General features: G+C 42.6%; 1 protein-coding gene across 2 annotated transcripts in view; it reads left to right on the forward strand.

The window, feature by feature from the left end:
- Window positions 1-13,801, forward strand: part of cnnm2b (cyclin and CBS domain divalent metal cation transport mediator 2b) — a 73,419-nt gene that overhangs the window by 55,947 nt on the left and 3,671 nt on the right. The window contains exons 3-6 of one of the 2 annotated variants that reach the window (XM_054779456.1): window positions 3,708-3,845; window positions 7,283-7,452; window positions 9,911-10,004; window positions 10,361-11,082. In XM_054779456.1, the coding sequence (XP_054635431.1) occupies window positions 3,708-3,845; window positions 7,283-7,452; window positions 9,911-10,004; window positions 10,361-10,392 (434 nt within the window). In that variant the 3' untranslated portion in view covers window positions 10,393-11,082. Of the gene's footprint in view, window positions 1-3,707; window positions 3,846-7,282; window positions 7,453-9,910; window positions 10,005-10,360; window positions 11,083-11,116; window positions 11,177-13,801 lie in introns of those variants that run through there. The other variant, XM_054779455.1, reaches the window with a different exon arrangement.

Here is a 13,801-nt window from a genome sequence, read left to right on the forward strand (position 1 = left end):
TTCGAGTGGTGCGTTGCTTTTTTGTAGCTGATTAACTTTACACAACTTTTCACAAGTAAACGTCGCTATCTGCTGACGTTGTCATTGCATCTGGTGGTCTGTGTTAACCTCTTTGGCCTGCTATTAATAATGCTTGCTGAGTATGTTTCTTTACATATATGTATATTTTCTATGTTAAATATGAATATAGCAAAGTGTTCGAACACTGGGATTTTATAAGCGTTAGTCTTGGCGAGATTGGGTGGCATTGGCGAGTGGATTGAGTCAGAAAAGGCCATAGAAAACTGTAGTTATGCCATAAACTCAACAGATGGCAACAAAGACCAGCTGGTGACTCCAAAGCACAATGTAAGACTTTGAAAACCGTTGAGCTAGTGTACGTTATAGCTGATATATAGCTATATCTATCTAGCTACATGTATATTGATAGCTCACTTGTGGGCAAATAAGGGTCAACTCTAGGGTTGGGTATCGTTTGCATATTATCCGATACCGGTGCCAAATTGGTACTTTTGAAACAGGGCCATGCCCGGTACTTTAAAAAAAAAGAAAGCGTACAGATTTCATGCAGAAACAATGCCTTTTCTTTTTAATGGAATTTTCTGACATGCGAGTTGAACAGTAATTGAAATATTTCAATAACACACGTCAAATGATGCAGGAATTGATCATTCAATTCTGGCGGTGTTGGACGACTGTGACTCCGGTGTTTGCTTGTTAATCCTACATGCAAGACTTGTGCACTGAGCCGAGTGAAGTTTCTCACAAGATATTCCACAATATCGCCTTCCAGCACAAGTGGCTGAGTCAGCATCTTTTCAGGTGAAGTACAACAAAACTTTCAACCATTTTGGCCAGAACATTTGAACTTGATGCTCACCGTCGTCTGTGCAGTTGAAAAACTAACGTCAAACGTAAAACCGACACGACAGTTGATTCGGCGGGCGGTGACTGTACCTCATTTTTGCCTGAGGCACTGATCCGGTGTGTAAGCCGCTAGTTTTTTCTTAAACTTTAAACCCTGCAGTTTATACATCGGGACGGCTAATTTATAGCTAAGTTCTAATCTTGTGACATCTCCTTTACTTCAGAACTACTGCCCATCATTTAAATACTCTGCCGCTTGCGAGTCAGTGAGGAAACGGTAGCTCTTCCTCTTTTTTTTTTTTTGTTCTGTCCAGCCATTAGGGCAGATAGTATTGTTGATCTAAATGCCCTTACATGCTCAACAGATTTGCTCTGCTAGGGAAAAGTGTGAAATACTCCTCCCCTGTTATACAGAATTTATTTGACTTTGACGTTTTGTTCTTATGCAAATTTGGAGCAAACGGACAGGAGCAGGAGGGGATAGAGAAGAAGAGAAAAGAAAGCAGAGGGGGGAGTGCGGGGACAAGAGGCGGACAATACAGAGAGAGACAAGGACAACAGCAACAACAACAATTGCGACAAAAATAACAAAACAACAGAAACAAAGAGGACTGCATCAGCAGGCAGGAGCCAATCACGAGCTAGCGGTGCACTCACGACGAGCTTGTCAACACATTGGAAATCACAGGAGATAGATGAAACCATCATTGCACTCTGCTTAAGGTTGTTTACATTGGAATACAACTGCATTTTATATGTTTTATTCTATTTATTGATGTATGTTATACGTAACCGGATATGATGTTTACATCTGCGCTACGTGCATTGCATACGATTTTACAAAGCTCACTACCGTGTTCCTACATGGAACACGTTGCATGAGGGACAGGAAGTGTAACTGCCCATGTAAACAAACACAGTGCAGCCCAGCCTTTGGCTGGCGGTGGTCATGGAGAAGTCAGAGCTTGAAAGCCTTTGAGATTTGTATTTATTGGAGAATTACCTGACGGCAGTGTGCAGTTGTTTGTGTTTCATTTAAAAAAATCATCAAAGACATTTGCAATAAAAGTGATTGAATTATTAGATTAGACTCTCTTCAATTGCCGTTGTTCACTCGTGACGGAAGCAAACAAGGTAAATGCTAAAGGTGAAATTCCGGTTTAAGGCCTTTGTAAGGCCTTACACACTTATTCCACACATTTTCAGGTATAAGATCGGTAAAAATAAAATAGATGAATCAGAGTCACAGGCTAGCATGACAGCCACACTTATGTCTTTTGTGGGGCCCCCTTCACCTCACTCCGAAGCAGTAGTACGAGATTTTCCTGCTTTTTTTTTTTTTTTTTTTTTTTTTTTACCAAAAGTCCACAAATTTCCAGGGCCACGAATTCTGACTTGTGAATGTGCGGTGGTCTACTGCATATAAAATAAGAAAACTTGAAAAACATTACCTACTGTATACACTGGTGTGAAAAAGTGTTACTGATTTCTCATTTTTTGTTTGTCACACTTAAATGTTTCAGATCATCAAACAAATTGAAATATTAGTCAATGACAAACTGAACACATTATGCCGTTTTTAAACCTAACTTTTTATTATTACATCCAAAGCTACATGGCCCTGTGTGAAAAAGTGATTGCCCCCTCCCTCGTTAAAACATAACATAACTGAGATTAATTGAGATCTGTCAGTGTGGAAAATGTTATAAAGCCATTTCTAAAGTTTTGGGACTCCAGCCAACCACAGTGAGAGCCATTATCCACAAATGGCCAAAACATGGAACAGTGGTGAACCTTCCCATGAGTGGCCGGCCAACCAAAATGACCCCAAGAGTGCAGCAACGACTTATCCAAGAGGTCACAAAAGACCCCACAACAACATCCAAAGAACTGCGGGCCTCACTTGCCTCAGTTAAGGTCAGTGTTCATGACTCCACCATAAGAGTGTCCCATTACATCTGGTGTAAAAGTAACTCCACATTTCAGAAAAGGAACATCATAGCAACAGTAAAATATGGTGGTGGTAGTGTGATGGTCTCGGGCTGTTTTGCTGCTTCAGGACCTGGAAGACTTGCTGCGATTAATGGAAGCATGAATTCTGCTGAAGGAGAATGTCCGGCCATCTGTTGGTGACCTCAAGCTGAAATCATTTTGGGTTCTGCAGCAGGACAATGATCCAAAACACACCAGCAAGTCCACCTCTGAATGGGTGAAGTTGCAAGTTGATTTGCAGTTGTTGCTGCACAGAGTGGCCCAACCAGTTATTAGGTTTAGGGGGCAATCACTTTTTCACACAGCTTTGGATTTGTAACTTTGGATTTAATAATAAAAAGTTTCATTTAAAAACTGCATAAAGTGTTCAGTTGTGTTGTCATTGACTAATATTTACATTTGTTTGATGATCTGAAACATTTAAGTTTGACAAACATGCAAAAAAATAAGAAATCAGGAAGGGGGCAAACACTTTTTCACACCACTGTATTTTATGTAATATTATTATATATTATACATAGTAATTTGTAATAGAAGTGTAAGCTGTTAGCCAATTGTGGTATCACTAAGGCCTACAGACACATGCTTTGTGCCCATTTATTTGTTGGTCCAATACATATGGCTGGAAGTAATGCTAAGAATGCGTAAGCTGACAGAGTCGCCCCCTATAGCTGTCTTTCAGTTCTGAGAAAGACGCCACAGCTATGTTTCTGGAAAAGCAATAAAGTTAGGGTAACTCCAGTTTAGTCACCCTGTGACCTGGGACCTCCGTGGGTGGAATGGCGTGGACTGACTTCTGCAGTATATGAGCGTGTGTCTTCTGATCACTTCTCACTTTGTGCCTGCAGCGGACAACAAGACGAAGAAGAAAATCACCCATCGAGAAAGGAAGCAGGATTTCTCGGCCTTCAAGCCTACCGACAATGAAATGAAGGTTAAAATATCACCTCAGCTTCTGCTGGCTACCCTGCGTTTCCTAGCAACAGGCAAGTGGGCTGCGTTACTGCTTGACTTCCCCCAGTGTGCCCTTAGCCCCTCATTGCGAGGAGAGTTTGTTCATGTGTGTGTGTGTGTGTGTGTGTGTGTGTGTGCGGTGTGCGTGCACATGTGCCCGTATGTGCTGGGAGTTTTGGGGCGAATGGGTGCAGAGCTGGGTGAGTAGATGTGTGTAGAATGAGTATTGTGGTTGTGTGTGTAAGGGAATGAGTTGTGTGAGGACTGACAACCAGCGTGTTGGCATGCATGCTTGTGTGTGTTTGTCAAGAGGTGGGAGGCCTCTTGGGAGCGCAGCACGGGATGGTTCCACAGATTCGAATGCAAAGTGGGAAAAAAACACAGGTATCTACTTGCTGGCGCATCATACGCAGAAAGTTACATGTTGTGTCAGCTCACAGCTTTAAAAACACCAACGTGTTTTCTTGCTCTCATTCCTCTGTGACATCACTTCCAGCATTTTTGGACTAGGTTGGCTCCCACACAAGTCCACATGCTTAGTATAAAATTTGAACTATTTCACCCGCTTTTCATTGGGTAAACAAGCAACCGAATACTCAGCCACTACTCATATTCCTCACAGCAGATGGGATTTGCTTTAGAACTTTGACCTCACAACTAAGCGTTGGTTAAGTTCCTCTAAAGGCTATTAGCAAGGAGTGCTTTGGTTTACTCCGTCGTGCTTGGACTGTACGTCCTCAGGTGTATTGGAGAGTGGTCATTGTATTACCATTAGGGCAGGGCTGTTCAAACGTTTTCCACCGAGGACCGTATGCTGAAAAGTCAAAGGATCATACCTGGCAACCCTACCATTTTCCCGGGGAAACTCCAGCATTTTGCTTTCCTTTTACCGCGTCATTCCCGTTTTTTTTAACTTGCATGGAAAAAAAAAACCTTTCCGGTATTCCCAGAAGCTAGCACTGTTATTTTATATCGGCAAAGTCAGGTCTTCAAAAGAAAAGTACGCAAGTAAAACACGGTTGGTTGCATGGTGCACCTTTGCAACTTGCACTACACCAGTGCAGGTGGTGACGTGGGGGTACGGCCCGTGTTTTCCCCTGTTCATCGGAGATTTCCCATATTTTCAAATGCAAATGTTGACAGGTATGCAAAGGTTGCGGTTGTGTTATATATACAGTATATACTGTATATGTGTGTATGTGTGTGTGTGTGTGTGTGTGTGTGTGACAAAGCATATGGTTCAACTTTATCTCATGACTTTCAGCCTTTTTCCTCATTTTTGCGTTTTTTGTTGTGTTCTTATTGATATATATATATATATATTTTACAATTATAAATTAGGTCTGTCAATCGATTAAAAGATTTAATCACATTTGGTCCAGAGCTAACCCATAATTAATCACAATTAATCGCAGATAGAAAGAAAGGTTTTTATCTTTAATAAGTGGGGGTGTCACAAGATCTCACGATCTCTCTCTCATGCAACAAGATTTCTCTTTATTTCTCTAAAACAAATGTCTTTTGGGCACCAGGCCTCGAAGGTAAGAAATTAAAGAATTCATCACACAATAAACGAAAATGAACTGGATCATTTTGCCGGCTTCAATACATTGCCATGTGCATGCAGGTCTCTCGCCTCCAAACAGGCAAGAAGAGGATTCACTCTGTGTATTGGTTTCATTACCTTGGTGCGTTTGTTCCATAGAACAGCGTCATGAACGGAGTGAGCCCTTTTGTCAGTCATAGAGTCTCTTTGTTTTGGTGGGTGGAGGCGGGGCCAGTGGCATACACACAGAGTCCATACTGTATGCTGAATACAGTAAACATCGCACCCTGACAGTTGTTGCTGGACTAGGGTGGCTATGATTCACAGCAAACAGACTTCACTACGATGTGCTGCATTGAATGATTAGATTAGAAAACGCCAACGTCACTGTACACACTGCAGCGGGGCTAGCCACCTGCCATGGGCAGGCGAGGGGCATCCGAGCATCCATAGAGTGGGGGATATCCACCCGCTGTGGCCGAGAAAGGGGGCGCTTTCATCGGACACAAACATGGCACTCTCTCAGCCAGTTCAGTCATGTAAATTCCCCTCGCTAGCGAGCGATTTATTTTAAAATACAACTTACAATGAACATGCTAATGTGATTTTTTTTATTTATCCGCAACGCGGGACGTGCGCACGTGATAGCCCGAACGGTGGTTGGATTCGTCGGACAGGATGGCCGGCCGTCGGCGGCGGTGCAGGAAACTGCCGTGCGTCCTGCTGGATGCTCTGCATCCAAAGTCTCCTCAAAGAAGGCGTCCGATCCTCTAAGTTTCACTTACCCGCCAGAATTATTACCAGCACCAAATACTCCAACCACATCACACCCGTTCTCTCTAACCTCCAAGGGCTTCCTGTCTGACGCCGCATTCAATAGAAACTCCTCCTGATGACCTTAACACTCCATAACCTGGCGCCCCCATACTTGCATGACCTGCCCTCCACATCCCGTCCCGCTCACTCTGTTCATCATCCGCTGCCCTGCTTGCCACTCCTCGTTTTAACTTGACTGCTTTCAATGCCTCTTCCACTACACATCCTACACATCTACTGGACTCCATATCTGTCCATATCTTTAAATCACAGCTTAAAACTCACTTCTTCAAAACTACGAACTCCTCTTGACCTTGTATTTTTAGTATTGAGTGTCTGGATGTTCCCCCTTTGTATTATTATTTGGATTTCTGTGTTTTATTGTGATTGTTTTATTGCATGTAAGGTGACCTTGAGTGTTTTGAAAGGCGGCAACAAATAAAATGTGTTATTATTATTATTATAAACAAACGGAGGGTGCCTGCTGGGATACTGTATCATGCATTTTTAATGTATAATTCTGTATAACTGCTAGAACTGTAAAAAGGGAAAGCTGGGATGTTTTGACATGAAGTTGTACTGTATGACATCCCCCTCAGCAGTGTAGCACATCAACAATGACTTACCCCCCCACTTGGTCCCATGAGTCCGGTTCTGGTCGGAGATCCGCGACAAGGAACGTAGTTCCGCTTAGTCGCTGGGTCATTGAATGAAGACGCTCGTATCTTCTTCCGCTGAGGAACGCACACCTAAACAAGATGGACGCGGCGCTCCGTCGCAGAAGAAGATGCGGCGTCTTCATCACATACACAACAACGGAGAGGTGACAGTGCGCAGGGATACGACAAAGTAAGAGACAAGTGTAACAGCGAGTGACTAGTGAGGTCTGATTTTTTTTGAGGAGGCATTTTTACTACTCTTTTGAACGCATATTGTTTTGAGAAGCCGAACTCTTTACGTAAATGACCCAGCAACTAAGCTGAACTACGATCGTCGCCACTGGACTCGCGGGACCAATTATGTATGATAATGTACCACATCAACTCTCAGATGCTCTCAGAGGTCGTTGTGCTGTCATTCTCACAGCCTCCTTGTCTGTCTCTGTAGAAGTCGACCTGTTCGCACCACCGCAAATGTCTGAAAAGATTCTGCTGCGTTTGCTGAAGCATCCCAATGTCATCCAGGAGCTGAAATATGACGAGAAGAACAAGCGGGCGTGTGAGCACTACCTCTTCCACAGGAACAGGCCTGTGGACTATTTCATCCTCATTCTGCAGGTTAGTGGGAAGATTAGTACGCAGGAAATATCCATTCACTCTGCTGTTTTTATTCTAAAATGGACGATCCCATAATGGGTAGTATGTGACTCTGCTGCAGATTGAGGCTCTTAAAGGGGCCCCATCCTACATTTGCAACTTTTCAGGCATATGTACAGTCGTCCCTCAGTTATAACGGCTAATTGGTTCCAGACCCGACCACCATAAATTAATTTCCGCGACATCGGATTCAATGTTAATAAATTGAATATTTCTGTAGTTGGAGCATCGAAAACCTCTTAATGACTTTCTAAATACACTTTTTAACATTATTAGAGCCCTCTAGGCATGAAATAACACCCCAATACTCACCTTTACACTCCTATTACCGTAAATTCCGGTGTATAAGGCGCACCTAGTTAATTTAGAGGAAAAAACAGATTTTTACATATACTGGAATAAGCCACACCAGTCTATGAGCCACGTCATAAAATCACACTAACAAGGAGACTGTGAACCCGTTGGAAATTGCAGGAGGTCAGTTTATACAGTGGTGGAAAAGTGTCTGCCCCCTTCCTGATGTCTTGTTTTTTTTGCATGTTTGTAACACTTACATGTTTCAGATCATCAAATATAAATATTATGTAAATATGTAAAAATTAGTCAATGACAACACAACTGAACACTTTATGCAGTTTTTAAATGAAACTTTTTATTATTAAGAGGAAAAAAATCCAAAGCGATATGGTCCTGTGTGAAAAAGTGATTGCCCCGTAAACCTAATAACTGGTTGGGCCACTCTTAGCAGCAACAACTGCAATCAAGCGTTTGCCATAACTTGCAATGAGTCTCTTACAGCGCTGGGGAGGAATTTTGCAGAATTTTTGTCATTCAGCCACATTGGAGGCTTTTCCATCATGAAGCGCCTTTTTAAGGTCATGCCACAGCATCTCAATAGGATTCAGGTCAGGACTTTGACTAGGCCACTCCAAAGTCTTCAGCCATTCAGAGGTGGACTTGCTGGTGTGTTTTGGATCATTGTCCTGCTGCAGAACCCAAGTTGCTTTCAGCTTGAGGTCACTGACAGATGGCTGGACATTCTCCTTCAGCAGAATGCATGGTTCCATTTATCACAGCAAGTCTTCCACATCCAGAAGCAGCAAAACAGCCCCAGACCATCACACTACCACCACCATATTTTGCTGTTGCTATGATGTTCTTTTTCTGAAACGCCAGATGTAATGGGACACACACCTTCCAAAAAGTTCAACTTTTGTCTGGTCAGACCGCAGAGTATTTTCCCAAAGGTCTTGGGGATCATCAAGATGTTTTCTGGCAAAATTGAGACGAGCCTTAACGTTCTTTTTGTTCAGCAGTGGTTTTGGTCTTGGAACTCTGCCATGCAGGCCGTTTTTGCCCAGTGTCTTTCTTATGGTGGAGTCATGAACACTGACCTTAACTGAGGCAAGTGAGGCCTGCAGTTCTTTGGATGTTGTTGTGGGGTCTTTTGTGACCTCTCGGATGAGTCGTGGCTGCGCTCTTGGGGTCATTTTGGTTGGGAAGGTTCGCCACTGTTCCAAAGTCCCAAAGCTTTAGAACTGGCTTTATAACCTTTTATACACTGATAGAGCTCAATTCATCTAAGTTATGTTATGTTTTAACCTGGGGGGGGGGGGGGGGGGGGGGGGGGGGGGGGGCAATCACTTTTTCACACAGGGCCATGTAGCTTTGCAATTTTTTTCTCCCTTAATAATAAAAAGTTTCATTTAAAAACTAAATTTTGTGTTCAGTTGTGTTGTCATTGACTAATATTTACATTTGTTTCATGACCTGAAAGATTAAGTGTTACAAATATGCAAAAAAAAAAAAAAGAAGTCAGGAAGGGGGCAAACGCTTTTTCACACCACTGCAAGTGAGCTTATCTTCCAAGACCTCAGGCTTCGGTTCAGCCAGAATTAAAAAGTAACTGTGTGTGCTTTGCTTTTTCTTTGGCTTTTTTTTAAGCAAATTCCAAAAGTTGGACCGCCGTTATGAAAAACGTCACGTGAGGCTTCAGCATATAGTTCAAGAGCTCGGTGCAGAAGTGGCCGTGTCCCAATACTTTTGTCCAAGGTGCCCGCATGCGTCGTCCCTTTGTCTTCAAAGTTAAGGCAGTGTTGTTGTGTTTAACCGTGGTGATTGTCCTTTCACACGAGCGTAACTGCTGCTACACAAGTCATCTTCACCTTACACGCTCATCATTTGGTATTGAAGTCCATAATAACAGCCTTGAGCTTATTTTTATGTCAGTTATGAATGCTTAAATGTTACTTAAAACATGCCTGCACATTTCATGAGGTTTCTTGATGGCAGAAGAAGGATTATTTTTGTTTTCTTTGTTTCCTACGGGAAAATTATTTCCAAATACAAACAAATTGGAGCTTGTGACGTTTGATATGACGTTTTGTTTTTTTTTTTATTCTGTGTCTGACTTCTACAGGGCAAAGTTGAAGTGGAGGCAGGAAAAGAGGGGATGAAGTTTGAAGCGGGACCTTTTTCCTTCTATGGAATGATGGCCCTGACCGTCTCGCCAGGTGAGATTTTGTGATCATGCAACTTGCTTGACCGATGATGTATTTTCTTGAACGCAACACTGACTCAGGTTGTCCCCTAAAACTCAGATTAAGTGGAATATTTGCCTGCTAAATTCAGCAGACAACAGAATCACATTGTTCTTGTCAAATGATGACACACTTTTTGTTACACATTGCTTGACCAAAAATGAAAAAAAATGATGTTTATAAAAAGAAATTATTCTCTAAAGCCTCATGAGCATAGTTTTTAAGCATTTAACTTTCTATTAGCACACAGGGATGGGGGGGGTCATAAGTAAGGTAATATGTTGCATTGTCACTCCTCAGCTTCATCCTTATTTCTTGCAACCATTAAGCTCAACGAGACCTGAGAGACACCTACTGGTGAACAAGAAGAGTGTCCTGCCTACTGTGTGCAGCATGAAATTCAATTGGCTCCTTGGATTCTTCATTGTCCTAAAAAACGACTGAGTCCCAACCACTCATTAGAAATCATAAGAAATGATCCAATTTCACTTCATTGATCCAAAATGTATTATTTTGTAGACTGCAAATAACACGTATTTGTTCATTCATCTATGCCAGTGCTTCTCAAATAGAGGGGCGGGCCCCCCTGGGGGAGGACTTTCAATATTAGTGCAGACCTGCCAACGTGTCTGAATTTGTTGTACTCAGCACGCAGTTTGACTCTTGAAAATGTTTTCATTTTGCATTCTGTTGCATTTTTCTGGTTTCAGCTTCCAGTTCAGTCTGCACAGTTCAAATAAATCAATCAATATATAGATGTGATCAGTTTCTCTGTCGTTGTGCGTTTCAAACATTTCTGTCTCCCACTGGGGGCACGACAGAAAATAATTGAGAACCGACGCTGTGCCGACGCTGTACAGTGACAGGCAGAACAATGAAATGTTCTTCCGGCAGATGGCAGATGGCACTTTTTTACCATGTTTGTCATGTCAGATGTGGGCCGTGGCTCATCAAAGGGTGGGGAACACTGATTTAAAAGTCATCATTTGAATCCAGCGATGTTGATGTCCATGTCTAAATGTACATGTATGGTTGTCTCTTAACAATCTCTTCTTTCTTTTCTCTACCGTCCCTTCCCCACGAAGTCCCGCTGTCTCTTTCTCGAACCTTTGTCAACAGGGCCGATTCGTTAGCCGGATCACCAGGTACCGTACGCATCTCTGTCTGTACACGCACCCATTTCATTCACATCCTTTATTACCACGAAATAGTAGAAGCATACCTTATTTTGCTTTGAGTGGTTAAAGTGGTGCATGTGGATCAAACAGAAGGAAAAGCCGTGTGAAGAAACAGACTTTAACGTCCTCATCCTCTGAGCCATTATTCAAGTGGGCTGAATGGTGCAGCAGACTGGAGGCCCCCGATTGGACCCAGGCCCCCCCCCCCCCCCCAACCTTTAACCCTCTGACTGCATAAACAAGACCTACTGCTACAGCCCCCTGCTGGACACCACTGTGCGTACATACAAAGAGCCGCACGTACACATATGTTCACTTGCACAGGCACATGTTTAGCATGCACAGACCGCACCGCGCTTCAAAGCACTCAAATGCAATTGTTTCATTCCAACATGGAGTCAGACTGTCACACATTTGTGTTAGTCTTGCGTTAATGCACGCGTGTTTTTTGTAATACAATGACCTGATCCCCGCTGCCTTTTAAAAGTGGAGTACTAATCTGCAAGAGTTCACATGCCAGGTCTTTGGCCCACTGTGCTCGGCCTGCACAAACACATGCATACGCACACACGTCTCATCCACACACTTATTCCAACGTGGGATTACATACATTCCAGGCGGCGTAGTACCATTGGCTTTGGCCAAGCTGTTTTCGCTTTGTTGTGTGTGATTTCCGTTAGGCTCCTCAAAGGAGTGGAAAGAATAATCTGTCTTTAATTAAAAAAAAAAAAAAGAACAAATCTTTTCTGGGTGGTGGCACATTGGAGCATGCACACTGCATCACTGCCATCCACCCGTTTAGAAACGTCCTTCAAGTATACGGTGTTCCCTCGCTGCGTCGCGGTTCACCTTTCGCTGATTTTTTTTTTCTTTTAACAGCGTATGAACACGCGTTGTGTTGTGTGTCCTTGTGGCGTGTTAGAGCAACCTATGGGTGCTCTGTTGTATGTGTGTGTTATTGTATTTACTCCTGCTACCAGTAGAGGGTGTTGTATGCTCATGTGAGAGTTGAAGACGTGTGCAGCTGGAGTAAAGATGTCGTCCGTCCACCTGGTCTCTAATGTGTGGCGGCTAAATATAGAGCCACAACAGTCCTGATTGGCTCAGGAAGAACACGCCCATTGTGTTGTGTGCTCTGATTGGCTGTAGACCATTGTCACTCAGTCTCCTTGGTGCAGCACTGCTGTTTGCTGATGACTTTATTCCCATAACATTACTTTATTTTTCTGCAACTTTATTTTCCATAAATATTACAACTGCATTCATTGTTTTGTTTGTTAACAATCATTAAAAACAATTTTAAAATAACAACTGTATGCTACTAAAATTGCATTATTTTTCCTCATAATATTACAACGTGATTCTCATAAAATTCTGACTTTTTCTTCTTAGATTTTAACTTTTTTCGTCTTAATATATTGACTTTATTCTTGTAAAGTTATTATTTGGAAACCCCTTATTTACACTATTTGGAGGGGATGATGCATGATAAATAATAATAACAATAATAATAATAACAATAATAATAAGCAATATTAGTATGAATATTAATAATAAGCTGGCTACAAGTTTAGGCCCTAAACAGGCAACACAAACAATAAACAATAAGAATAAGCATCTTGGCAGTGAGACCGCTATCCAGTCAATGATAGCTAACGTTAGCAGGGTCAAATTGCAAGAATGTACGTTTTGCACTGTTGGATCTCAAGGAGGAGCCGATTGGCTGTCCGTCAAAAACGTCTTCAAAGGCCTCGTCTCCTTCAGTGCCACAAAATTGGAATTTGCAGGAGAGCACCAAACATGGGACATTGAAAGGTGGAAGAAAGTTTTATTCTCCCGTGACGGTCCTGACGGCTTCTGAAGTTACTGGCACGACAGGAGACCCCGGCAGAGGTGTTTTCCACCATCATGATCCTTCAACGGAACAATGGAGCTGGAGGTTGCGCAGGGGCGTCAAACGGCAGCCGGCTACGTGGGAGCTGTTGCGGGGGGCATCCCTCATGACTGAAGGCTCTCGTCTGTGTGGCAATGATTGGCTTTTTCAACGGGACAACACTTCACTTCACAAAGAGGAATAAGCTCACTCTTTTGGCCCATCCTGCATGTTCCCCTCATCTAAATCCAATGGAGAACATTTGGGGATGGATTTACAAAAATGAGTTCCAGAAAGCGGATGACCTCTGTGAAGCCTTCCTCACCACCTGGAGCAACATTCCCACTAGCCTTCTGGAAACACTGGCATCAAGCATGACATCAAAGCAAACCCATTTTTGAGGTGATTAACAAGAATGACGCAGTTACTGTTTTGATGGCCACAAGGAGGTGTTCTTAAACGTCTGTCTGCTAGGTATATTTTTGAACATAGCATTTGCATTCGTACTATCATCATCCATACCGCACATTTTAGACTATTTTGACTGATCTTTCAGTATATTGTGTTCTATGGTTATATAAACGTAGAACCTACCAAAAGAAAGATTAGACTCCCGTCTTCCATCAGAAAAAAAGTTTGTTTCTACCTTTTCCTGTTCTTTAGTAATCAGCAGTAGAACATAGATAAGTTTCAGGAAAACATCCGTCCCTGACTAAAAA

Source organism: Dunckerocampus dactyliophorus, chromosome 6, assembly GCF_027744805.1.
Source record: "Dunckerocampus dactyliophorus isolate RoL2022-P2 chromosome 6, RoL_Ddac_1.1, whole genome shotgun sequence".
Classification (NCBI taxonomy): Eukaryota; Metazoa; Chordata; class Actinopteri; order Syngnathiformes; family Syngnathidae; genus Dunckerocampus; species Dunckerocampus dactyliophorus.